This window comes from Gouania willdenowi, chromosome 9 (assembly GCF_900634775.1).
Source record: "Gouania willdenowi chromosome 9, fGouWil2.1, whole genome shotgun sequence".
In the NCBI taxonomy this organism is placed as follows: Eukaryota; Metazoa; Chordata; class Actinopteri; order Blenniiformes; family Gobiesocidae; genus Gouania; species Gouania willdenowi.
This window is the reverse complement of record NC_041052.1, coordinates 12,670,183-12,693,875: the sequence shown is the minus strand read 5'-3', so window position 1 is coordinate 12,693,875 and position 23,693 is coordinate 12,670,183. Positions and strand designations below refer to the sequence as shown.

The 23,693-nt window shown below is 39.2% G+C and overlaps 2 protein-coding genes across 4 annotated transcripts in view; both read left to right on the top strand.

Moving 5' to 3' along the window:
- The window catches only part of LOC114470314 (phospholipid-transporting ATPase ID-like), a 38,445-nt gene extending 22,508 nt beyond the window's left edge, over positions 1 to 15,937 (top strand). For all 3 annotated transcript variants that reach the window (XM_028458446.1, XM_028458444.1, XM_028458447.1), the window contains exons 10-28: positions 1,181 to 1,339; positions 1,466 to 1,554; positions 1,772 to 1,965; positions 2,600 to 2,808; positions 3,010 to 3,053; positions 3,461 to 3,626; positions 3,725 to 3,913; positions 3,989 to 4,104; positions 4,912 to 5,076; positions 5,146 to 5,257; positions 6,354 to 6,459; positions 6,540 to 6,675; positions 8,576 to 8,759; positions 9,351 to 9,574; positions 10,756 to 10,839; positions 10,969 to 11,214; positions 11,312 to 11,450; positions 12,904 to 13,034; positions 13,847 to 15,937. In XM_028458446.1, coding sequence (XP_028314247.1) covers positions 1,181 to 1,339; positions 1,466 to 1,554; positions 1,772 to 1,965; positions 2,600 to 2,808; positions 3,010 to 3,053; positions 3,461 to 3,626; positions 3,725 to 3,913; positions 3,989 to 4,104; positions 4,912 to 5,076; positions 5,146 to 5,257; positions 6,354 to 6,459; positions 6,540 to 6,675; positions 8,576 to 8,759; positions 9,351 to 9,574; positions 10,756 to 10,839; positions 10,969 to 11,214; positions 11,312 to 11,450; positions 12,904 to 13,034; positions 13,847 to 14,176 — 3,023 coding nt within the window. In that variant the 3' untranslated portion in view covers positions 14,177 to 15,937. The remainder of the gene's footprint in view (positions 1 to 1,180; positions 1,340 to 1,465; positions 1,555 to 1,771; positions 1,966 to 2,599; positions 2,809 to 3,009; positions 3,054 to 3,460; positions 3,627 to 3,724; positions 3,914 to 3,988; positions 4,105 to 4,911; positions 5,077 to 5,145; positions 5,258 to 6,353; positions 6,460 to 6,539; positions 6,676 to 8,575; positions 8,760 to 9,350; positions 9,575 to 10,755; positions 10,840 to 10,968; positions 11,215 to 11,311; positions 11,451 to 12,903; positions 13,035 to 13,846) is intronic.
- Positions 15,938 to 18,162: 2,225 nt separating this feature from the next.
- Positions 18,163 to 23,693, top strand: part of dapk1 (death-associated protein kinase 1) — a 73,796-nt gene continuing 68,265 nt past the window's right edge. The window contains exons 1-2 of the mRNA XM_028457865.1: positions 18,163 to 18,400; positions 18,896 to 19,077. Coding sequence (XP_028313666.1) covers positions 19,016 to 19,077 — 62 coding nt within the window. The 5' untranslated portion in view covers positions 18,163 to 18,400; positions 18,896 to 19,015. The remainder of the gene's footprint in view (positions 18,401 to 18,895; positions 19,078 to 23,693) is intronic.

Genomic DNA, 23,693 nt, shown 5'->3' with positions numbered 1-23,693 from the left:
ATTCGTTCATCCCTCCATCTATTGAGTCATTCATCCATCCATTCATCATTCTATCCAAAATCATCCATTTATCTGTCCATCCATCCATCTAACCTACCCAACCATCCATCCATCCCTCCATCCATTCATCCATCCATCCATCCATCTAACCTACCCACCCATCCATCCATCAATCCGTCCATCCATCCATTCATCTAACCTACCCATCCACCCATTCATCCATCCATCCATCCACCTATCTATCATCCATCAATCCAATTATCTATCCATCCGTCTATCCATCCATCTGTCTACCCATCCATCAATTCATTCATCCATCCTTCTGTCCATCCATTCATTCATCCATCCATCCATCCATCATCCATCAATCCATTCATCCATCCTTCTGTCTATCTATTCATCCATCCATCCATCCTCCAATTTAGTAATCTATCATCCATCCATCTATCCATTAATTCATCCGTCCATTCATCTGTCTATCCAAATTCATCCATTTATCTGTCCATTCATCCATTTATCTGTCCATTCATCCATTTAACCTACCCACCCATCCATCCATCCATCCCTCCATCCATTCACCCATCCATCCATCTGTCTTTCCATCCATCCATCAATCCATTCATCCATCCTTCTGTCTATCTATTCATTCATCCATCCATCCATCTGTCTATTCATTCATCTATCCACCCATTCATTCATCCATCCAGCCATCCATCCAACTGTCTATTTATTAATCTATCATCCATCCATATATCCATCCATCTATCCATTAATCCATCCATCCATCCATCCATCCATCCAACTATCTATCCATTCATTCATCCATCTATACATCTATCCATCCAAGTTTTAGAAAAACTACTTATGTGTTTTACTCATTTGTTTTTTTTGTTTTTTTTTAACCAATTTTACACCCCTCTGCCCTTAAAGGCAATACTTCCAAGTAATGTCTTAACATTACATTATTTATAGTAGATGTTTGAGGAAATACATTTTATTTTCAATGTATTTTATAGTCCTTTAATGCATTCTTAATCTGGGATCAACGCATGTAACCAGAACGCTCGAACACAGCTTCATCCAACACAATAAAAACATGCTAAATTGACAAATGATTCTGTTTTTTGTTTTTTTTTTTTTCATTTTGGAGCAGCACATGTATCTGCTTTTTCTCCTAAAGGCGAGGTACGCTGTGAACCTCCCAACAATCGCCTGGACCGCTTTACGGGAACGCTCACATGTTCCAGTCAGAAATATCCACTGGACAATGAGAAGATTCTGCTGCGTGGCTGCACGCTGAGGAACACCGAGTGGTGCTTTGGACTGGTGCTGTTTGGAGGTCTGGGAGATTTTACTGTAACAAACATGGGGAAGGGATCACATGGTGGAAATTAGAAAATGTGTCTCAGACACATGGCATTTTTGTAATATTTGTTTTTCTTGTTTTTTGTTTCGATTTTTTTAGGTCCAGAGACCAAGCTGATGCAAAACTGTGGGAAAAGCACATTTAAGAGGACCAGTGTGGACCGACTGATGAACATCCTGGTTCTCTGTGTGAGCATTTTTTAAACATGTTTTTAAAAACTGTTTTTTTATAGCTGTTCATTAATTATTGTCAGTTTATTAGTTTTCGGTTCGGCCATTACAAATCATATTTAATTAAATTTATTTCAACACGATTACAACAAGACCAATTCTGTTTCAAGTTTACTTTTCCACATTATACTGTTATTCAATGAATAAAATACAATATTTTTCTACATCCTGGCAGATTTTTGGTTTTCTGGCCTTCATGTGCACCATCCTGGCTATAGGGAACTATCTCTGGGAGCTCAACGAAGGCTCGGGCTTCACCGTTTTTTTGCCGAGGCTTGACGGCAACAATGCTGGTTTTTCTGCCTTTCTCACATTCTGGTCCTACGTCATCATCCTCAACACTGTGGTGCCTATCTCCCTCTATGTTAGGTAACATTATGGCTAATGTGCATGTGATCACTTTTATTTCAATTTTATTTATTTTTTCCTCTTTTTGAATTTTCTTTCTCTTCTTTTTGTCATCATTTAGTCAACGTAACAATTGAACAACCTTTAAAAACCTGAAGCACTGATATGTTTGCCTGCTTCTGCCCCCAATGTCCACAGGGGGCGGCGTATTCACTCGTGTCTATGTGCAATTTGTGCATATATGCGTGTTTTTCTTTAATTGTGTTTTTACATACAAAGACACCAAAATGGCATTTCACTGTGTAGCATTGGGGTTAGTCAATTATTTATTTATTTATTTTACAACTGTCACTAATGTATGTCCACCTAGTGGCAATTGCTATGTATCACATTCATTCCTGGTCTGCAGACCGTATTTTTCCAACTTTTATGTTTTCTCATACTCTGGGAACAGATAAATTTATTTTAAAATATGACGTCATTTAGTATAAAAAATAAAAACCTATGTTTAAAATCATCTATTTCAGAGCATAGTCAGTGTTTCTAATTAATTAGATCCCAGTATGATGGAAGTGAGTCGTCTAAATTATGCTGGATAAAGAGAAGGAATTGGCGGCCCCCTGACACGATATGTCCTTCCTGACATTTTGACTAGTGTGGAGATCATTCGATTGGGAAACAGTTTCTACATAGACTGGGACAGAAAAATGTACTACGCTCGCAACGACACCCCCGCTGAAGCCCGAACCACCACGCTGAACGAGGAGCTCGGACAGATCAAGTACGTCTTCAGTGACAAAACGGGAACGCTGACTCAGAACATCATGACCTTCAACAAGTGTTCCATCAACGGCAAATCCTACGGTACGAGCTCTGACTATGAACATTTGAAAAGTCCATAGTTTAACTTATGCAAGGTTATGATCCATGACGCCCAGAAACAAAGAAAACTTCTGTTTCATATTCAAAAGTGATTGTTTAACCTACATTTTTTCATACAATGTTTTTCCTTTAAATTCTCCTTAGGAGGGTGTTTGATTTGGTTTGATCTGTTTTTTTCTGCAGGAGACGTGTACGACTACTCAGGCCAAAGACTAGAAATTACAGAGGTTAGTAAAACTGACAATGTGGACCATAAAAAAAGGATGATTCCTCTACATTTGAAGGCAATAGTTAATTGTATGAATAGACAGTTTCCTTCTATTACACCTGATTTTCATTTTTTTTAATTTTTTTTCTTCGTCTGCACATGCAGACATGATACTAAGGTTAACACTACAAAAAGTGCAATCTTTTATAGACAGCAATGCATGTTTTGTTATTGCAATTTGAATTTATTTTATTGCATAATTGTTGACTTTGCTTTAAAATGTTGAATAGCACTACAATCCATGTTAAAAGTATCTGTCTTTGTCATTAGGCTTAATGTGAGATTAGAGTAAAACCACTGTTATTAATCATAGAAATTGATCTAAAAAGAAAATATATGATTGATGTTGGCATGTTTGTATTGCAGCATACAGAGACAGTGGACTTCTCCTTTAATGAGTTGGCCGACCCTCGTTTTGTGTTCCACGACCACTCTCTGGTGGAGGCCGTGAAGCTGGAGAACCCTGAGGTCCAGGCCTTCTTTAAGCTGCTGTCCCTGTGCCACACTGTCATGGCCGAGGAGAAGAAAGAAGGTGAGGAGACAATAGTTATCTGCCCTTTCACCAGTGAGCCAAACTTACATGACGTAAAAACTTCACACACACTCACACACTGCCCTCTTCTTCTCCAGGAGAGCTTTTCTACCTTGCCCAGTCCCCAGACGAGGGAGCGCTGGTGACAGCAGCCAGAAACTTTGGCTTTGTTTTCCGCTCACGGACACCTGACAGCATCTCCATCGTAGAAATGGGAAAGCAGAGCAGCTACCAGCTCCTGGCTATCCTGGATTTCAACAATGTGCGCAAGAGGATGTCCGTCATAGGTATATAGTCTGCTAGAGACTGCTTTAAGTGAAGAAACCTGCATTATTTAACCAATTTCCATGTGTGTGTAACAGTTCGCAGTCCAGAGGGGAAGCTATCCCTTTACTGTAAAGGCGCTGACACAATCATCTATGAGAGGTTACACCATTCCTGCAGCAAACTGATGGACGTCACTACGGAGCACCTTAACGTCAGTGAAGTTTTCTTTGATTTTCTCTGTGTGTGTGTGTGTGTGTGTGTGTGTGTGTGTGTGTGTGTGTGCGTGTGTGTGTGTGTGTGTGTGCGTGTGCGTGCGTGTGCGTGTGTGTGTGTGTGATGGAGGGAGAAGAACCTGATATACGAGAATGAGAAGGAAAATGATGTTCTTGAGTGCAGACCCGGGATGTCAAACTAATTTTAGTTGGGGAGCCAAATTTGGACCAGTTTGGATTTTCAATTCAATTCAATTCAACTTTATTTATATAGCGCAAATTACAACAAAGTCATCTCAGAGCTTAAATTGGCCGCAGATTACAGGTGGCATATGTAAAATATGTAAGACACCGGCAATGTCCTTAATAAACTTAAATTATGTCTACATTTCCTTGATTATTTGAATTGTTTTTTATTAAATTTGGGGATATTTTGTAGATAAATCCAAAACAGGAGTTCTTTCAACAATTTGAGATGAAAAATGACTGCCTTCATGTGATATAATCATGGGAAAACTGTAAGCTTTGCAAATATTGTGAAATTTGCTTGAATTTGTGTGTTTGGAGGGGTAGAGATACCTCCAACAGAATTAGTTGGTAATTTACACAATAATTCATGATTTTTTTGTCATTGTTACTTTTCCTGCGGGCCAAATTGGATGCTTTATAGGGCCGGATTTGGCCCTCGGGCCTTGAGTTTGACATATTTGCTTTAGACAGTTGCTCTGGCTGACACCTGATCAAGTGTGTGCTTGTGTGTGTTCGTCCTTACGTGTGCGTGCGCGTGTGTGTGTGATGTTGTGTAGGAGTTTGCAGGGGAGGGGCTGAGGACTCTGGCTCTTGCATACAAGGATCTGGACGAGGGATACTTCACCCAGTGGAAGCAGCGCCACCATGAGGCCAGCACTTGTCTGGACAACCGAGAAAGCAAACTGGAGCAGCTGTATGAGGAGATAGAGAAAGATCTCATGGTAAGTCAGACATTAAACGCTCACATGTGCTTTTGTAACGATCGTTATGTTTTAAACGTGTGTTTTCAGTTGCTTGGAGCGACAGCCATAGAAGACAAGTTACAAGATGGAGTTCCTCAGACAATAGAGCAGCTGTCAAAAGCTGACATCAAGATCTGGGTTTTGACTGGTGACAAGCAAGGTATGAATGTACCTGTATGATGGTTTGACACGTTGACGTGCAATACATTTTTACTTTTAACAATATATTTCATTAGTTTATCAATGATGAATGTAAATCACTATTTATAGACTTAGATCTAACCTTACTGATGAGAGAAAAAAGGCATTTTGGCAGCAGTTCTCCTGCTGGAGACATTTTTAAAAAAAAAATAAAGACAGTGTAGGATCATAGATCCAAAAATTGAGGACCGTTTGTTTGAAGAAAATGCCAAAAGTTTAAATTGCCACTCAAAAGTTTGTTTTAATCTTCATCGTAAATACGTGCAAAAGTTTGGTGCATTGTATTGAGGGATGCGGAGTTCCTTAGACGGATGCATAGAAGTGTTTTTGACTTCATTCTTACCATGATTTCTTGTGTTTCTACGCCACACAAGGAGGACAGTGATTGCTTGACACCATTTCGTTCTAGTTTGTTTTCAATATTCTCCGTGATATGGCCTAATTTCCCAAGACATTCAATTTTGGTCAGATCTGCCATTTGACGCGACTTTCAGTCCGTGAAAACACCGAAATACTAATAATAATAATGTTGGGAAGTCACTTGGCAATGTTTTTTAGGGGCAAACACAAGAAATCACAGCGGAAACTTCAACCATTTACATCTTTTTCTGAGAAAATTGTCTTCAATTTATTGATCTACGATGCCTCTACTATGTATTTATCTGTTAAAAAAAAGTTGCCTCCTGCTGCTTTAAGTTTTCCATCCTTCCATCACATGCTGGCAGTCATTTTAAATCTGTGGCAAAAACTCTAGATTTTTTTTTTTTTTTTTTTCAAAATCCTGCAATTTTCCTCAAATAATCGCACAAAATTTCCCCAAAAATAATAAAAAATTGGTCACAAAGTCAAGGATTTTTAAGTGAAGATCCAGAGGGACTGATATCTTTCACCTATTTATTCGATATTGTTGGTGTTTTACATACGTAACATATTATTTATACGTGGAAGTGCAAACTAGGGTACAATAATGTTGAAACTGCTTGTTTTCCTGGAACTATAATCTGTGGCCCTTTTGTTGTGGTTTCACTAACGGCTGCAGATATCCTGTGTTATAGAAACTGCAGAAAACATCGGTTACTCCTGTAATTTACTGCGAGAGGAGATGAACGAGGTCTTCATCATCTCTGGGAACTCGCTGGATGACGTCAGACAGGAACTGAGGTCAGGAATGTTTCTCCATCTTAAAACTTGTTGGTGTCAGCACAAAGAGTGCAGTCATGTTACAGTTGATATTTCTCCAGGAATGCACGAACCTCCATGAAACCCAATGAGGCAGATGACTCCATCTTTCTGCCAGGGAGAACTCTGGGTAACGGAGTGATCCCAGACGAGGTGGTGAATGGCGAGTACGGCCTAGTGATCAACGGCCACAGTCTGGTAGGTGATGAAACGTCTTCAACATCATAGAAAAGTGGTGGACGAATGCACCTGGTCGCTGGTTGGGAACTCTTGTCTTGGGATTTCAGATTTCCAAGGATCCGCCTCTAGTGATTATTGCAGCCAGAAATCCTGTAATGGGATTATTTTTTGAATATTGTCAGAAATCACATGCGGAGAAACCAGAATTTTATGCATTGTTTTAATTTTTTTTACCTTAAAGCTGCACTACCTGAATCTTGAACCATGACAGAGGAGCATAGCTGAATTTGAAGCGTAAATCCCACCCCCCACTCTGATAATCCCTCCCAGTCTCCTCCTCTGGAAGTGCACGAAGTCGCGCACGAGCGCTGAATGTGAACTCGTACGTGTTGTGCTTCACTATATATCGCGGCAGCCAATGAGGAGGCTCCTTTGTGGGCTCTGCTCACCCCTTCTTTCTCTAAATCCTGTGATTGGAGCTGGAGGGGGTGACCACCATGATTTTGTCTTCCAGGGGTTTTATGAACTAAAATACTTAATTATAAGGCACAGACAGCACGCAGACGTACAATTTTTCAGAAATGATTACTTTTACAATATACTATATTAGGGGTGTTGAAAAAAATCGATTCGCCGATATATCGCAATATTGCGTAGCGCAATTCTCGGATCTAAATCCATCCATATTGATTTTTTTAATTAAAAAAAAAAAAAAAAAAAAAAAATTATAATTTTGTTAAATATTTATTTTCACCTTTATTTAACCAGGAAAGTCTTTTCCACTGCAGGAGACATTGTAACTGCACAAAGAAGTGCTAAAACCTGGACATGTTGACCAGCTTGTGTTTTTTCTATAAAATCTAAAAAGAAAGTACTGACTTTATTTGTTGTTCTCGGCATATACCTCAGTTAAGTTGCACTAAAGTCAAAGTTGGTTTAAAAGCCACAGACAGATTGTATGTTCTTTTTTTATTCTAAGTTGTTGGCACATGGCATGTTAAAGCCAATGTTTTTGAAATATGTTTCATACATATTGTTCTCATGACGGTGTACAAATTAACAGATTAGTTGTTTCTTAAGTCATATATTTAAAAAATTGCAATAATCGCCTTATACTTTAATATCAAGATATATCGTATTGTATTGTGACCGTATCGGGATACGAATCGAATCGCCAGATGCCAGGCAATACACACCCCTATACTATATGACGCTAATAAGAATCTTTTTTTTAATTAAAGAAAATAATTTGAGTACCCCAGCTTTAAAAATCACAAACTAGAAGAGTTTCCTAAGTTAAGCTACCTCAGTATTCCTCAGTGCTTCTATGTGTTTGATGAATTCTCCAAAAATGTGGCTGTTTTGAAAGGACTTTAAATGTTCTGTGCTCTAACATTACATCGCAGTAAAGTTGCAACTTATTTGCACGTTTGTCTGGCTGTATATGATGTAAGTTATATGATTTACAGTAACTACCTCAGGCACTAAAAAAACAGAACTAAATCAAATCAAGCAGCCACAATAAAATGAAATAGCACAGCAGGAAGTCAAACCAAACATTTAAAGACCATTCATGGTTACTGTATTTTGTCTTTTGTCCATGATAGAGAGATAAACATCACTCCTTGATTCTAGAGAAGCGTAATATATTTAGCTTTGAGTGCTTTGTTAGCTAACTGTCACATTTCAAAGTTCAAAACCTTTATCTTTTTACTGTCTTAAGACGTCTTTATCATTTACGAACTTGTCTTTAATCCTCATCCTTTAAAAGCCTCCCATTGAAAACTAGCGTTTTGCTGTCTGCACTTATTTAATTACATCTGGGACCTGTGCATGATTAAATGTCATACCATCAATAATGCTGTGTGTTCATGTTAAATAAATGGCTGATTTTCTGCTTTCCCCTGTCATCCCTCAGGCGTACGCCTTGGATCACACGGTGGAGCTGGAGTTTCTGAAGACGGCGTGCATGTGTAAAGCGGTGATCTGCTGCAGGGTGACCCCTCTGCAGAAAGCTCAGGTGGTCGAGCTGGTGAAGAAGTACAAGCGTGCAGTAACGCTAGCCATCGGGGACGGCGCCAACGACGTCAGCATGATCAAAGGTGCAGTGACTGTGTAAAGCTTGCTGACTCATCAGTTTCTCTTTACTTCCTGAGGGAAGTGAAAAAAAAAGAACCAAATATGAGAAATAGAGAAATACTTTTAATGAGGTAGTTCTGAGCCTTTGTGTGAGTTCACACCAGAATAATGTCCACATTTGTTCTTAATTACATTTTATATTGAGGACCAAACCTTCCACATAACACAGTTATAACAGCTGCTTTAAAATAAGCTCTGACCAAGAAGATAGTTGACCTTCATTCAAGTTTTGTCTTTATATACAGCACAATTGTACACATGCACTCCCATTGCATCAGTAATATTGTTTGCAGCATGTTGCAGAGTTTAAAAGGTTTTGTTATTTTGTCTCTTGTGCCATCGAGCGTGAGTAAATGTGGCGGCAGCTTTAAGTGCTTAATGAAAATATAGGCGTACTGTATGTGATGTAGCAACTCAAGACTATAAAGTCCCTGTACAAGAAAATCAATACATGTTATGATGAGATAAATTATATTTATTGTTGATTTTGTGTTAGCATTAATGATTCTGTATCAGTTTTTTATTCTGAAATGAAATCCTTAAACGCTCGCCAGCTGCACACATCGGTGTGGGCATCTCAGGCCAGGAGGGGATGCAGGCCGTGCTTTCAAGCGACTACTCCTTTGCCCAGTTCCGCTTCCTGCAGCGCCTCCTGCTGGTGCACGGCCGCTGGTCCTACCTGCGCATGTGCAAGTTCCTGCGCTACTTCTTCTACAAGAACTTCACCTTCACCTTTGTCCACTTCTGGTACGCCTTCTTTTGTGGCTTCTCCGCACAGGTGAGAGATGCATCCATCCATCCATCCGTCCATACATACACTGTCCATCCATCCATGCATCAATTCCTCCATCCGTCCATACGTACATCATCCATCTGCTCGGCGTCCATCAATCAATTAATCCATCCACCCAACCTAACCTAATCTATTCATTCATCCATCTTCCTTCCATCCATACATACACCATCATCCATCCACCCATCCATCCATACATACACCATCATCCATCCACCCATCCATCCATACATTAACCATCATAAGTCCATACATACACCATTATCCATACATACACCACCCTAACCCTAACCCATCTGCCTGTCCATCCATCAATTAATCCATCCACCCAACCTAACCATCTATTCATCCATCCATCTATCATCCATCCAACCTACCCATCTATCTATCCATTCATCCATCCGTGTTCCATCCATCCATCCATCCATCCATCAAATAATGTATCCATCCATCCATCTTCCATCCATTCATCCTTCCATCCTTTCAACTTACCTATCCATTTATCCATCCATCCATTCATTCATTAAATAATTCATCTATCCATCTATCCATCCATTCATCCATTCACCCAACCTATCATCCATCCATCTATCATCATCCATTCATTCATCCATCCATCCATCCCTCACTGGCCTTTCCCAGTGGAATCATGGCTGTGTTAGGTTTACTACATCCTCAACAGCAGATTTACTCCAGTTCTGATATTCCACTACTCAAAAATTGTGAATAATAATGAAAATGTTCACAGATTAAAAAAAAATAATAATAATACACTGTCCCAGAAACATTCAAAGCCAAACATACTTGAACATTGTGCTTATAAAACTCCAACATGGTTTTCTCATATATATCCTGTAAATCTATCATGAGTCACTCTCATTATTTTGCTGCAATACACTTACTGATGATCTGCTGATTAATAGATCACCCAGCCTATCAAACAATGTCAACCTGAAATATAGATTGTCATGATGTTCTTCCTCCACTGAAAGGCTTTCTCTACCTAATGGTTTGAGAGCCTCCTGCTCTCCAGTCCACAAATAGATGACGCAGTTATTAAACACAAAAGATATTGAGCAGTTCTGGCCTGTTTTCTTTCATGTGTGTAGTACATGTATTAAAATCTACAGCGTTACTGTGTTTCTGTTTATCCTCCTCCTTTTCAGACGGTGTACGATGAGTGGTTTATCACCCTTTACAACCTGGTTTATACAGCACTTCCTGTTCTGGGAATGAGTCTGTTTGATCAGGTGACGTAATGTCCATCCCTGTGTGTTGTAAAGAACAATGAGTTCATTCATGGCTGAATAGAAGTGGGGTCACGTTATTTGATCAAGACATTGTGGTGATGTGGCGATGTGTGTTTTCCAACTGCTCAGGATGTGAATGACGTGTGGAGTTTCCAGCACCCTCAGCTCTACGTGCCCGGGCAGCTCAACCTGTACTTCAGTAAGACGGCCTTCTTCAAGTGTGCCCTGCACAGCTGCTACAGCTCGCTGGTGCTCTTCTTCATCCCTTATGCAGCCATGCACAGCACGGTGAGGGATGACGGGAAGGACGTGGCTGACTACCAGTCCTTCGCCGTGCTCACTCAGACGTGTCTGCTGTTCGCCGTCACCATCCAGGTATAAGGAGGCGAAGCTTTTCATGCAACGAAATGTCTTTGCAAGTCTGAAAAGGAAATGTTCCCGAAATAAGACCCATTCTTTTCTGCATCCACAGTTGGGCTTTGAGATGTGTTACTGGACGGCGGTAAACACTGTCTTTGTTTTGGGCAGTTTGGCCATGTACTTCGCTGTAACATTCACTATGTACAGCAACGGCCTGTTCCTCGTGCTGCCTTCAGCCTTTCCTTTCATGGGTGAGTGGTATTCACTATGTGAACACTTTCCCACAGCACGTGAGAACATAATGTGTAGGAGAGAAGTGCTCAATGTGACGGGATTTATGCGTTTTGCTTTGATTTGTCAAATTTAGTTTGGCTCTAAAGTTCTGCTTTCAGAATAAAAGCATATGTAAAGAGGAAAAACCAAAAAGCTGTGTTCAAAATTGCATACTAAGGTACTACTCATACTGACATCAGAATGTATATGACATAGTATGTAAAGATTGAGTAAGCAGGAAATACCCAGATTTATACTATATCAGGACATCTTCTAAGTATGCACGGTGAGCACACTACTCGTACTCAACCGCCCAATGATGTACTGCAAGCGGAAGGTAAAATCGTCCGAGGACCGGCTTCAAGCTATAAATCAAACGTCCCCTTTTCAAAACAAAAGCGTTTCTTCTTGTCTTACATTAGTTTTTTAACTCTTTTGTAAATAGGGCTCTTGTTTTGACGTTGACCGTAAGTTTAGTCAGTAGCACAATGGCGGGTCTTGGAAAATCTCCGAAATGTTGGAATGAAATGTGTTTTCAGTGAGGTTTATGGATCAAATGACCGCATGTTGATATTCTACTTGGTCACTTTCTCACTTAAAATGTTTTCAGAACTTTCAAAGGTGGAGAATCAACGGAGATATTTAGCCTCAGTATGCTTCAGGTTTTTGTTGTTGTAGGTTCGAAATGGATCTTTGGAATCTTTGCTTCAGTATCCCGATCCGATATTGATATCGGATATGGGTCCGATATCGGCCAGAAAACGAATATCGGCTTTTATCAGACTGCATCTAAAATCTCCGATATAAGCGCTCTGATAAGTTTTTGTTGTTTTTGTCCCCGCCCTCAGTGGTTCCACCGTATACTGACAGTAAAAAATAACTGAAGTGAGCTTGAATTGTTGACTATTGTTCTCTGTTTGATCAAGCCTTTTCTATTATTCCACACTACAAAATAAGTAATAAAAGTATGTATGATTCACGCTGGTACCGTATCGGATCAATATCGGTATCGGCCTATACTTAAGGCTGCATTTAGTATCGTATTGAAAGTGAAAAAGTTGTATCGGGACATCACTAATGGGAATCATACTAATAGTATATAGTTGACAGTATATACTCATTGAGTGTGTAATGTATAGTGCGTTATTTTGAACACAGCTAAAGACTAAAAAACCTATGGGAAACATTGTATGAGGAGGCGTAATGAAAAATGGTAAAATAATGAAAATCTGAAGCAGATTGTTTCAGCTAATCTCAGAAAACACTGCCCCAGGATGCTTAATAGGTCAAAGATAACATCAGAGAAAGTGTGAAGGATCTACACCGTCCTGAGTGTTGTTATTTTCTTATTGTAGGCTTTTTTATGTTTTATGTGTAAGCTAAATGTCATTCCTCCAATGTAAACTGAATCACGTGTTTGTGCTTCACCAGGAACAGCCCGAAACTCTCTGAACCAGCCCAACGTCTGGTTGACAGTCGTTCTCACCTCCATCCTGTGCCTTCTGCCAGTGGTTACCCACCGCTTCCTGTTGATGCTGCTCTCCCCCACCATTAATGACAAGGTACGGGTGGAGCTGCTTTATTCTCCAGTTAGATACAGTGGGTGTGCTCAATTAGAGTAATTGTATTTCAAATTTTAGGATAACAGAAATCTTATTGTATTATTATTATCTCTGCCATGGTGGTCATACTTACACTGCCGTTATTTGTTTGTTTGTCTGTAAACAGGATCACGTCAAAGGCTTTTAATAGATTTTGACAAAACTGAAACCAAAGATAGACCTTACGCTACGGAAGACTGCATTACATTTTAGAGGGGATCTGGATAAATATAATGATTCTGAATTTGTTTCTAAAATCCCTATCTCTCATTATTGGCAGAATTTAAAAAATTAATATCTTGGTTTGTAATTGACCGATCTTTATGAAATTTGACTGTTATGTCTGGTTGGTTCCTCAATAACTCCAGTTTTATCAGCATCGGTTCTGGATTGCGCATTTCAGTAAGATTTTTTGAAAAAATGGGGGGGCCCATACATTTGGATCTACTGTATTGTTTTTAATGCCTTAAAGTGTGAATGATCATGGTACTATGATCAGGATTACTGATATTTGATAGGATATTTGGCGCGCCCTGAGTGCTCTTGTTTCTTATTATTTTTAATATTATCATATTGTCGTTATTGGCATTTTAAACCAGAAGGTATTTGGGATTTTCATCATGTGTATGTAACCGTTGAATTACTAGAATTACCTGATTTTCTTCATTGTAAAGCAGAATTGTATTTTGATTTAATTCTGTATTATTTTGATGCGTTTGCAACACAATCTTTTAGCTGTTTCATTTTCTCTCTGTTTTTACATTTTTTTTCAGGTGATGTTCAAGGTGAGAAAAGCCAAAGCCACCCCCCCTCCTCCGCCTCGTCGCACCCGCATCCGCCGCACCAGCTCCCGTCGTTCGGGTTACGCCTTCTCTCACGCGCAGGGCTACGGAGACTTGGTGACGTCTGGTCGGTTCCTGCGACGTCCCGTCACGTCCAGATCTTCTGGTTTCACAAATGCAGGCAGAACTACAACAGGTTTCAGCCCAATGGGGCGATCGGCTGGTTACAGCCCAACAGGAAAAGCCCAGAACACCAAGGTCCCAGACGTGGAGGTGACGTCATTACAGATGTACAGGACAATCACAAATACAACGCTCTAACAGGTTTGATGCTGCTTGGAGGAAGCATCAATGGTTTGTTCACGTGACTGCAGTGTCAGTCTCTACTTGAGACAAAGACTTTGACATGTCAGCGGTCGAAGCCCAAGATTGGGTTAAAAAAGTCCATGAGTTTTATTTTGCACATTTGGTTCAGAGAAGGTTCAATTAAAGGGAAAGTTAGCTATACCAAAAAAAAAGATTTTCTTTTTTAAAAAAGGAGAAAAAAAATCACAGCTTAAGTTATTTTTTAGATGCAAATCTTCAGAAAAGGGAAAGTAGAAGAGATTGAGGATTTTTTTTTAAACTTTGTTACATTTTCTGCCCTTAAAGACATGAACAATTCTGACTTTTTTTTTTTACTTCATTTTTGACTAGTATGAAGGAAAATATAAAAACCAATAGGATTGAAGCCATTGATGCTACTATTCAGTCAGATATGTTTTATTTTTAAAATCTCTACAAATAAAGGTAATTAGTTTCACTGCATTATAACAGTATATATTTTCTGCCTTTATAATCTCAGATATAAGATATTTTCCATATCATATTCCTGTAAGCTGCTGCAGGCAAGTTTAGATAATGATGGTTTTTTTATTGGAGAAATAGGGGGACTGTGTTTTCTCTTGTTGTCATTTTTGACAATCATCTTTTCTGATTTTTCAGCAGCTTTCAGTTGTCGGAGCAATAAATTGTGACCAAATACAGAAATAATAATTGAATCTTTTAGGAAAGTGGAATGCTTTTTCTTCTTCTATGCAGCTTGAAACTTATCTAAGTGGATGATGGATTTCACTAATGTGGGGGTGAAAGGGCAGCTCAGGTGACTTTCTAAAGTACAATTAATAAATAAATAACCCTGGTGGTAAAACAATAATGTTCAGGTCTGCTTGTTGCTTATCAGAAATAATGGTGCTGGAAATCTATGATGTGCAACTCTTCCATGGAACTATTTGTTGCATATACAGTAAAGATGATGTCACTGATTTCTTGCTTTAACTCTCTGAATGTTTTAAAACATGTTGAAAACCTAATGCATTGGTGTAACTGTCCCGGATGAGCCACAATGTGGAGTCGATGTGTAATAAATGTCCGAGTGAGTGAGAGCCATGGTGCTTATGTTGTCCTGTAATTGCACAGGGGGGAAAAAATGGTGTTTTACAACATACAACAATGCTGTGTTGAAACATCTTGCCTTATAGACAAGTGATTTGATTGTTTTTTTCTTCACTGCTATTTCTTTTTGTATGTTTTTGTACCTTGCAACTTTTTTTTTTTTTTACTGCAGTAAAAAAGGGCTGAGACATTTTATGCCTGTATCTTTTACGATTTTTACACCCTCTACATCTTAACTTTTGATTTACATAATGCTCTGAAATATATTAGCAAGACTTGTTCATGAGGACACTTTTCGTCTGTCCAATTAAGTACGTCTTAATGATTTAGAATATTGTATAAAAGTAATTTCAGTAATTATATTCAAAAAGAGACAAAAATTTATTGAATAGATTAATTTTAAAAATGTAGATTTAAATAAATAATAATAATAATAAAAAATTTAAAAAAACATTAAAGTTTTGCTGTAACACACACAACTGCATCATCTGCAAACAACTGATACTGTGCTTTCAATCGACAGCTACTTAAAAGACCATTCATATATGTACAACAGCATCGGACCAAAAACTAGACCTTGAAGTTATGGATGTTTCATTCTGTACATTTGTTCTTTTTGAAATAAAGGATTCACTTCCTGCCATGTAAGCTTCCCTGTCTGAAAAAGACTGTTTTGTTGGCAGATCATGACCAGCAGATGGAGTAATCCTCTTTTGCACCACAGTAGTGACTCCACCGTCTATTCAGGGGCCAATGCAGCATAAGCTCACAGGAACCTGTTGCTATCCTACATGTTCTTCTTCTTCTTCCTCAGAAATCCTACTTCACCTGAGTGATCAATCACCTGTCAAATCACCTCAGATGCTAAAACACGCCATTGGTCCTAAATGTGGCCTCAAAATTGAGAAAATTCACAACAAATCAACCATATGTCTTACAGCTTTACAACTTCCACCAAAATGTAGCCTCAATACTGAAGAGACTTTTGTACACTCAAACCTACTGCAAATTGTGAAATCTGTCACTCTGTTTTCATTAAATCCTAGAATTTTTGCTTAATTGACAACAAACAGCACATCTTCGGACTGTCAAAAGAGGGGTTCAAGGTTGCCTTCTTTCTCCTGTCTGATCTACCTAAAGCGAATCATAGTGGACGCTGCCCTGGCAGATGATGACCTGTCAGCATAGCAGGCAGACAAATCCCTAACTCCTTAATTATCGGGCGAGCTGGAATAGCAAAAGAACTTGGCACCATAATTGAAAGGCTTGACTTGACCTCATGATTCGATGAGAATGAAATCAATGCAGAAAAACAGAGTTGATGCCCAACAACACCAAAGGCAACTGCTTAGCCACACAGAACCAATGGACAAGCACTTAAAATAGCATCTATCTTCTACCTGGAAGCATGTGTCTGATGTAGGATCCAAACAGGTAATCCTTACCAGAACGGCACAAGTAACGTCAATCTCAGAGCAATAGAGAGACTACTACACTCTCTTGTGGTCTTCATGTTTCGCAATGGACCCTTATAACAGAGATGACATGCTACAGAAGACTCTTGGGGATCCCCAACACCCAAGATATTCAACCCAGTCTCACTCCCAACTCGTCACATATCAACGATGCGGAATGACCTTTCGGCGTCATTATGTGACACTAAGGGTCTGTAAGCTTTTTTCCCTGCAACTTTTCAAAATAAGACTTCTAACCCTAAACCTAATGTAACCTAACCCTAGCCTAACCTAAACCTAAACCTAACCCTCACCATAAGTTATGGGTAAATTTCTCACTAGAAATTTCATAAAAACTTTTGTTTCCACAGGCCGACCGTTAGGGTCACATAGTGATGCCGAAGAGTTACAATGTGTTAACATATTAGAAAAGATCAACCAAGCTATCGGTCCACATGATGACCTGATTTACATGATCAAGAAGCAAAACCTAAAGTAGTACGGCCACATCTCCAGATCCTCAGGCCTTGCAAAAATGTAGCAGGAGACGAGAGAGACAAAGGAAAAGATAGGAAGACAACATTGGAGAAAGGACTGACGTGAAACTCAGTGAGGGGAAGAGACCTGTGGAGAACAGAAAGGGATGTAGAGATCTGGTCTGTGGTGCTCCAACAACCCTCTGGGGTTATGGGGTCAGGAACTCTAATGTTTTGATGAAATGCAGAATCCCGAACTGGTGCTGATTGAGGAACCAACTCATAACTGAGTCAAATTTCATAAAGATTCGTTCATTTCAAAACGAGATTTATGAAATTTCATCAATGATGAGAGACTTTTTTTTCCCCCCGAACTGGTCCAGAATCATTATATTGATCCAGATCTCCTCCAAAGTTTAATGGATTTTTCCATGGCCTAAGGTCTATCTTTTAATACTTTTGACATAATTCTGCTAAAACTAAACAAATAAAAAAATTCCAGTGAAAATTGTATCTATGACAACTTATTTGTAAAACCTGTGGCAAGTGAGAAAAGCAAATGTTATAAATGGGCCATCAACTTGTATTGTAATGTGAAAGTTAAATGGAAGGGATAGTAGATAGAAATTCTACTTCAACAAAAAGTGATCCAAAAAAATGGACTATATTAATTTCTAACCTACAGTTGGAAACACTACTACACATTTTGAAACGTGATGGTGAAAATGTGAAAGAATGACAGATTGACAGGTGTGATTAAAAAGAAAGTGAAAGGTTTTGCTGCCCCCCTGCGACAAGAAGTAGAATCTCCGCTCATAATCTGTGCTGCATTTACGTCACCAAAGAAACACGGGCATTTCAAAACCACAATAGAAACAGTCTATTTTTTCAACTTAAGTTTGGCCAATTTTAAATAATCTTATAAATTTAGTGGTCTAGTACAGCTTTTATATTTTTTCACATCATAATTTGTATTATTAGAGTCGCTTTTTTTCAACACCGCTTCACTTAGTGTTTATTTTCATACAGACCCTGAACTGAGCGCAGGCACCAGGCTGCTTTACATTGTTACCGTGGGCTCCTCCATGCAGCCACAGCAGCGTCTGTCTTCTGCCAAGCCGAACCTGGGGCTCCACGGACGGCTGAAATCTCGGCTACACTCGGGACCTCACCAGCACACCGTGAGCCACTTTATTTCACTGTCTTACATTTTATTGAACTCCACATTATTGCTTATATGTTGGATATGATGTAAATGAGCAGACAGTGCTTTTCTGTTGTGTATTAGGTGAGTTTTTTTTGGACCAGGGGAAGGACTGAGACTTCTGTTATTTGGGTAACCGGGCTCAGGCACCTGCCGGCGGGGTTTTGCTGAGGGAGTGTTCAGTACACGGGAATCATTTTCCTGTCTGGACTCGGGGGGTGGTGGTTAGCGTGTTTCCCATGGCTACACCAAGCTCTCCTCTGGGCGTATTTGCATTCCCATTACGCCGGTGCTGACACACTTAACGGCCGTGTTTCTGCTCGGTACCGGTGCCGGTGACAGGGTGACGGTGCGGTCAGTTCGCGGCTCCTTTTGTTGGCTGAACGTACATCTCTACCCTGCTGCTGCTGACCCCTCCTCAGTCTCTGCTTTCAGTCTCACCCTTGTTTTCTTCTTGGTCCGCACCCCCCAGGATGAAGAGCAGGACCGTGGTCTGCCTCTGCCTCTCTGCCCGGACCGGAGGCTGCTGGTAGGGATGGTGCCGCTGTGAAGAGCCGCTGAGGGACCGAGCCTGGGGAAGTGTCCGAACATCATGACTGTGTTCAACCCAGAAAGTGTTGAGGAATTTTATGAGATCGGAGATGAGCTGGGGAGGTGAGTTAGTCCGACTTCTCCTTGTTCTGGGAACACTAGAGTTGTAATGTGGATGTTGGGTTAGTGAATGTTTCACCGCACAATTTAGTAGATGTGTCCAGATTTGAGCCTTAAATGATGTATAATAAACTGGAGGCCCCGAAAATACAATTGTCTCATCCAAGGGCCACATTATTAATATTTATGTCAATATTTAGAATGATGACCAATCTGAGCATTAACACAGGAAAAAACAAAAGGTGTTGTTTGTATTTTATTTTTTTGGAGTCATGTAGATTTTTCTCTCATTTTACATGCTTTTGTTGTTTTTTTTTTTGTTTTTTTTTGGTAGTCATAATTTTGTAGGTTTTTTGAGTCATTACCTCCGCTAAGCGTTTGTCTCTGTCAGTGTGTTGGCAAGATAACTTTAAAAGTTATGAACGGATTTGGATGAAATTTTCAGGAAAATTGATAAATGGGACAAGGAACAGGTGATTAAATTTTGGTGATGTTCGGGATGTATACCCAAATAATAATATATATATATATATCCCAATCATTTCCCCCTCCACACTGTGGAACTTCTTGTTGATGATGTCATAGGTTCTCTCAGAGACAACAGCTCAATGTTGACAGGTAGTCATGGTAATCCTGAGTTTACCATGTTACAGTGACCGGAGCATGTTAGCTGAGCTTGAGCTGCTCGATGGAGGTCTGCGCTCTCCGAGTACTTTTCTAGTTTTATAAATTTTTGTTGTCGATTTGTATATTTTTCTGACAATTTTGTAGTTGTTATCTGTAATTTTGTTTTTCTAGTGCGTTTTTCTGCAATTTTTTTTTTGATTTTGAAGTATATCCTATGTATCTTGGTAAATGTTTTGTATATTGTTCAATTATTTTTTGTAGTTTTTTGTAATTTGTGTGGTTCCCTTGAATTTTGTGTGCTTTTGGAGTAGTTTTTAAGTATCTTGGTTATTCGTAATTTTGTGTGTTTAAATTAATAATTTGCAATGTTTATTTCTGTTTTGTGTGTTATTTTGTACTTTTACTTTAGAGGCCGCACATAATTAGACCAAGGGCCACATGTGGCCCCCAGGCCACAAGTTGGTTGTGTCTGATATGTGATATATGATATATAACACAAGACATAACAAAATTATTGTTTTTTTTTAGTTTTCATATCATGTATATTTGTTTTTGTTCTCTGTTATTTTGTATGTTTGTTGCTATTTTGTCAGATTTTCGGTCATTTTGTGCATTAATGTTGTCTTTTTGTGTTTTTTTGGTTTATTTAGTGTGTTTTTATTGTTTTTGGCATGTTTTTTGTAGTTATATTGTTTGAGGTAATTCTGTGTATTTTTTGGTCCGCATGTGTAAATATAAACTATTATCAGGTGACATGATGGTGTATCGGAAGTGAAGACATTTTAAAATGTGTGAGTGTGGTTCCTCTTTCGGCGTTGAGTACAGCCAGTTTGGTCATTGTCCACCTGTAATATTGAATACAACTAAATAGGATAGTTTAATAACGGTATTAAAAAAAGTCTTGACGCATACTCCGAAATAGGAATGTTTTGACCTGCTTGGGATCAACTTTAGTTTGTAGGTAGCAGCAGTTCGGACGCAATCAACTTGGCTAATAGTTAGGATTTTAAGGACATCATGCTGGGAGTAACTGGATTACACTATAGCAGCATTGGCAACATTAAAAAAAAAAACAAAAAAAAAAAAAACACCCATTGCAATATCGACTTGAGGTTGCTCTCCTGACAGCATCCTGTGAGCATCTTGAAGAACGAGCGATCGTTGCAGCTTTATAGACGGGCTTTACAACAAGCTAACCTACGCTTCTATAAATGGAGCTTTTGGCGATTTTATTTTACAGTATGCATTGCTTAAATGTCAATCCATTTTTAAATCCACGAAGGAGGAAATGTAAATAGCGCATCAGGAACTCAAATCTTGAAAAATTTAATCGGAACATTTCTACTTATAGTCAAGCATCTCTGATTCCAAATTGACTTTTTTAAATGCATAATGCATACTTGTGTATACTTTGCATAATGTGTTCCTTCTTCAACCGTGTTTATCTTGACATCCAGCATTCAGTGCTGTGACCAATTTATTCCATACATCTTTTCGCACACACACACACACACACACACTGAACCAGTAATCCATGTCCACTACATGCATCCCCCACCTTGACCAGGTCTGATAAGCTTTGATTAATGCTGCTCATAATGCACCGTTGTCAGTGATGAAGAGCAATGCATTTGTCTCTCTATTGGTCCCTATGTGTCAATTGATCCTGTCACAGAGCATTTTATACAAGCAGAAGATTTATGCACATTGCTGCTCGGCCTGGTTGTACAAAATTTCACTGTGTATTTGATCTAACGCTGATGTTTACAGTGGAGGTGTCATGATGTAAGAATTCACGGTGTTGGATTAAAGTAGAGAGATCGTCTTCCCAGGGGGATGAGGATGGCTTCCCCCTCTTTCACAAACATGAAAAAGGATCTCAGGGAGTTTCTACTGATCAAAGTGACACATGTGTGCTGCACGGGTAATAATCAACCAGTTGTCTGCTCTCTCTAAGGCTGGTCTGGGAATGCTACTACTTATTCTTTCAGTCGTAGAGATCCTGTTGCTCTTTCACTACCGTTCTTTGGTAATCGAGACGATTGGAGTCGCGTTGTGTAATGAGATTAAGTTTCTAACTGCAGGTGAGGGAGTGCCATAGCTTCAATTTGCCAACCAATATTACATTCCATCATCATTCTTAGATGTCTGCGCTAGTGCGCTGGTTTGGTTTAATAGGTTTCTGTGGAACACGTTTAGGGGCTCTGATTTTCTGTTCCGAAATTTCCCCATTCTCCCTTTTCATTGGCTTTACCTAATTGGATAGATATCATTACAGGTGATTAAAAAAATATAAATGATATACCGTGGGATAACTATGATCACTGATGCTCACACTGTGCACACAAATGTACTTAATATTTAGTGTACTTGTCAAAATATGTTTCCACTATAAAACAAAAGCGTACTGTGTTATCTGGGTTCTCAACTTAATTAAGTGGTTTTGTTTTTATTGTCATTTATTCATTTTCTGGCCCTGTAGTGACTGATTAAATTATTATTATAAGTGCAAAAGAAAAGCCCCTTTTCCCCTTTGAAATGTAATAAACACTAATTGCATCTGACCCGAGTACAGCAGAAAGATGTAATTTGATGCATGATATGATTACTCCCATTGGCACTCCTCAAAGGGCCTTCATAACAATGTGGAAGTGAAGAGGGTTGAATGTTGCTAGGCTACACAAAGTGTTGCTTTCACTGTCTCTATAACACATGGCAACTTTCTGGATGCTTGCGAGAGGTGTTTATCTCGCTTTTTTTTTCTTGCTAAACCACGAGTTAGGCTACTTGGACAATTCTTCTTTAGCAGAGAGTTGGATGGTGTTGATTATTCCCAGAATAAATCTGAAGGTCCTCAGGAAGAATGGAGCATGCAGATGATGTGAACCAGACTACTCCGATGCTTAAACTTCAATGACCTTTTAAGGCAGCCAAGTTTAGTTAACGATGAAAGATACTGTGTCTGTCTATTCATTAGCAGCCTGATTGGTGATAGAAAGCATGACATGATTAAAAACAGAAAGCGCATTGATGCATGTACTCTCACAATGACTCTGGCTGGACTTGGAATGATGCCCATTTATGTTGGCAAAGAAGACTTTGGGAAGTCGTCCAAACGGTGACTTAATCCCATGTCTGACAGCTTCCCTGCTGATGCATTGTAGAACAAGGTGAAACTACGCATCCAACCCACATTAATTTCTCTCTACAGGAGCATTCCTGCAGCGCTCCCACCTCATTGTCCGGCTTGTTTTCAATGTCTCTGCTTCAGCTCATGTGAATGTGATGAGTGGCTTGTTATCAGGCTTTTAGCAGAGCTGGCGGACTACTCATTGGTATCAGGTGTTTTAGAGCAGCGATGCATTTTAAACATGGAGGATAGACTCTCCGCATGGACTATAAATGAGGAACACTGCACGATAGTAGGCATGTAAGCTGGAAGACGTCTGCAAACCCAATCCAAATCCCTGAACCTGCAGAAATCAGACTAGAGCAGATAGTTAGATAGTCAAGAAGGCTGATTGAATCTTAAGACGTAACATTGTAGTATATGTTACATTTATGCATTCTGGGTAATTCACACGCACTTTGGTCTAGAAAAAATCTGAAATTTTAACCAATTGTTCCGTCATTATTCAATAGGCAAACTGTACATTTTTATTTTGATTGGATGAACACTTTTTGAGATATGGCCCATTTAATGAGAGGGGTATGTGTCGATTTTCACTTCTCCTTATTTTTCTTACATTTTCAGCTTCCAAAATCTCAGGAACTACACAGCATAGGAAACTGGGATTTGGTATAGTAATACAGCTACACCTACACGCTCATTATATGCAAAAACATTGGTTATACATCCTATATGGTCGACATGCTAGCCCCTCAAAATTGGAAAAAAGTTTGTCAGGGTTTCAGTAAACAGTTTTGCATATGCCTCAGCTCCCTGTAATTTTAACAGCTTTGAGTTGTGTACATAGACTAATGATTAGTCA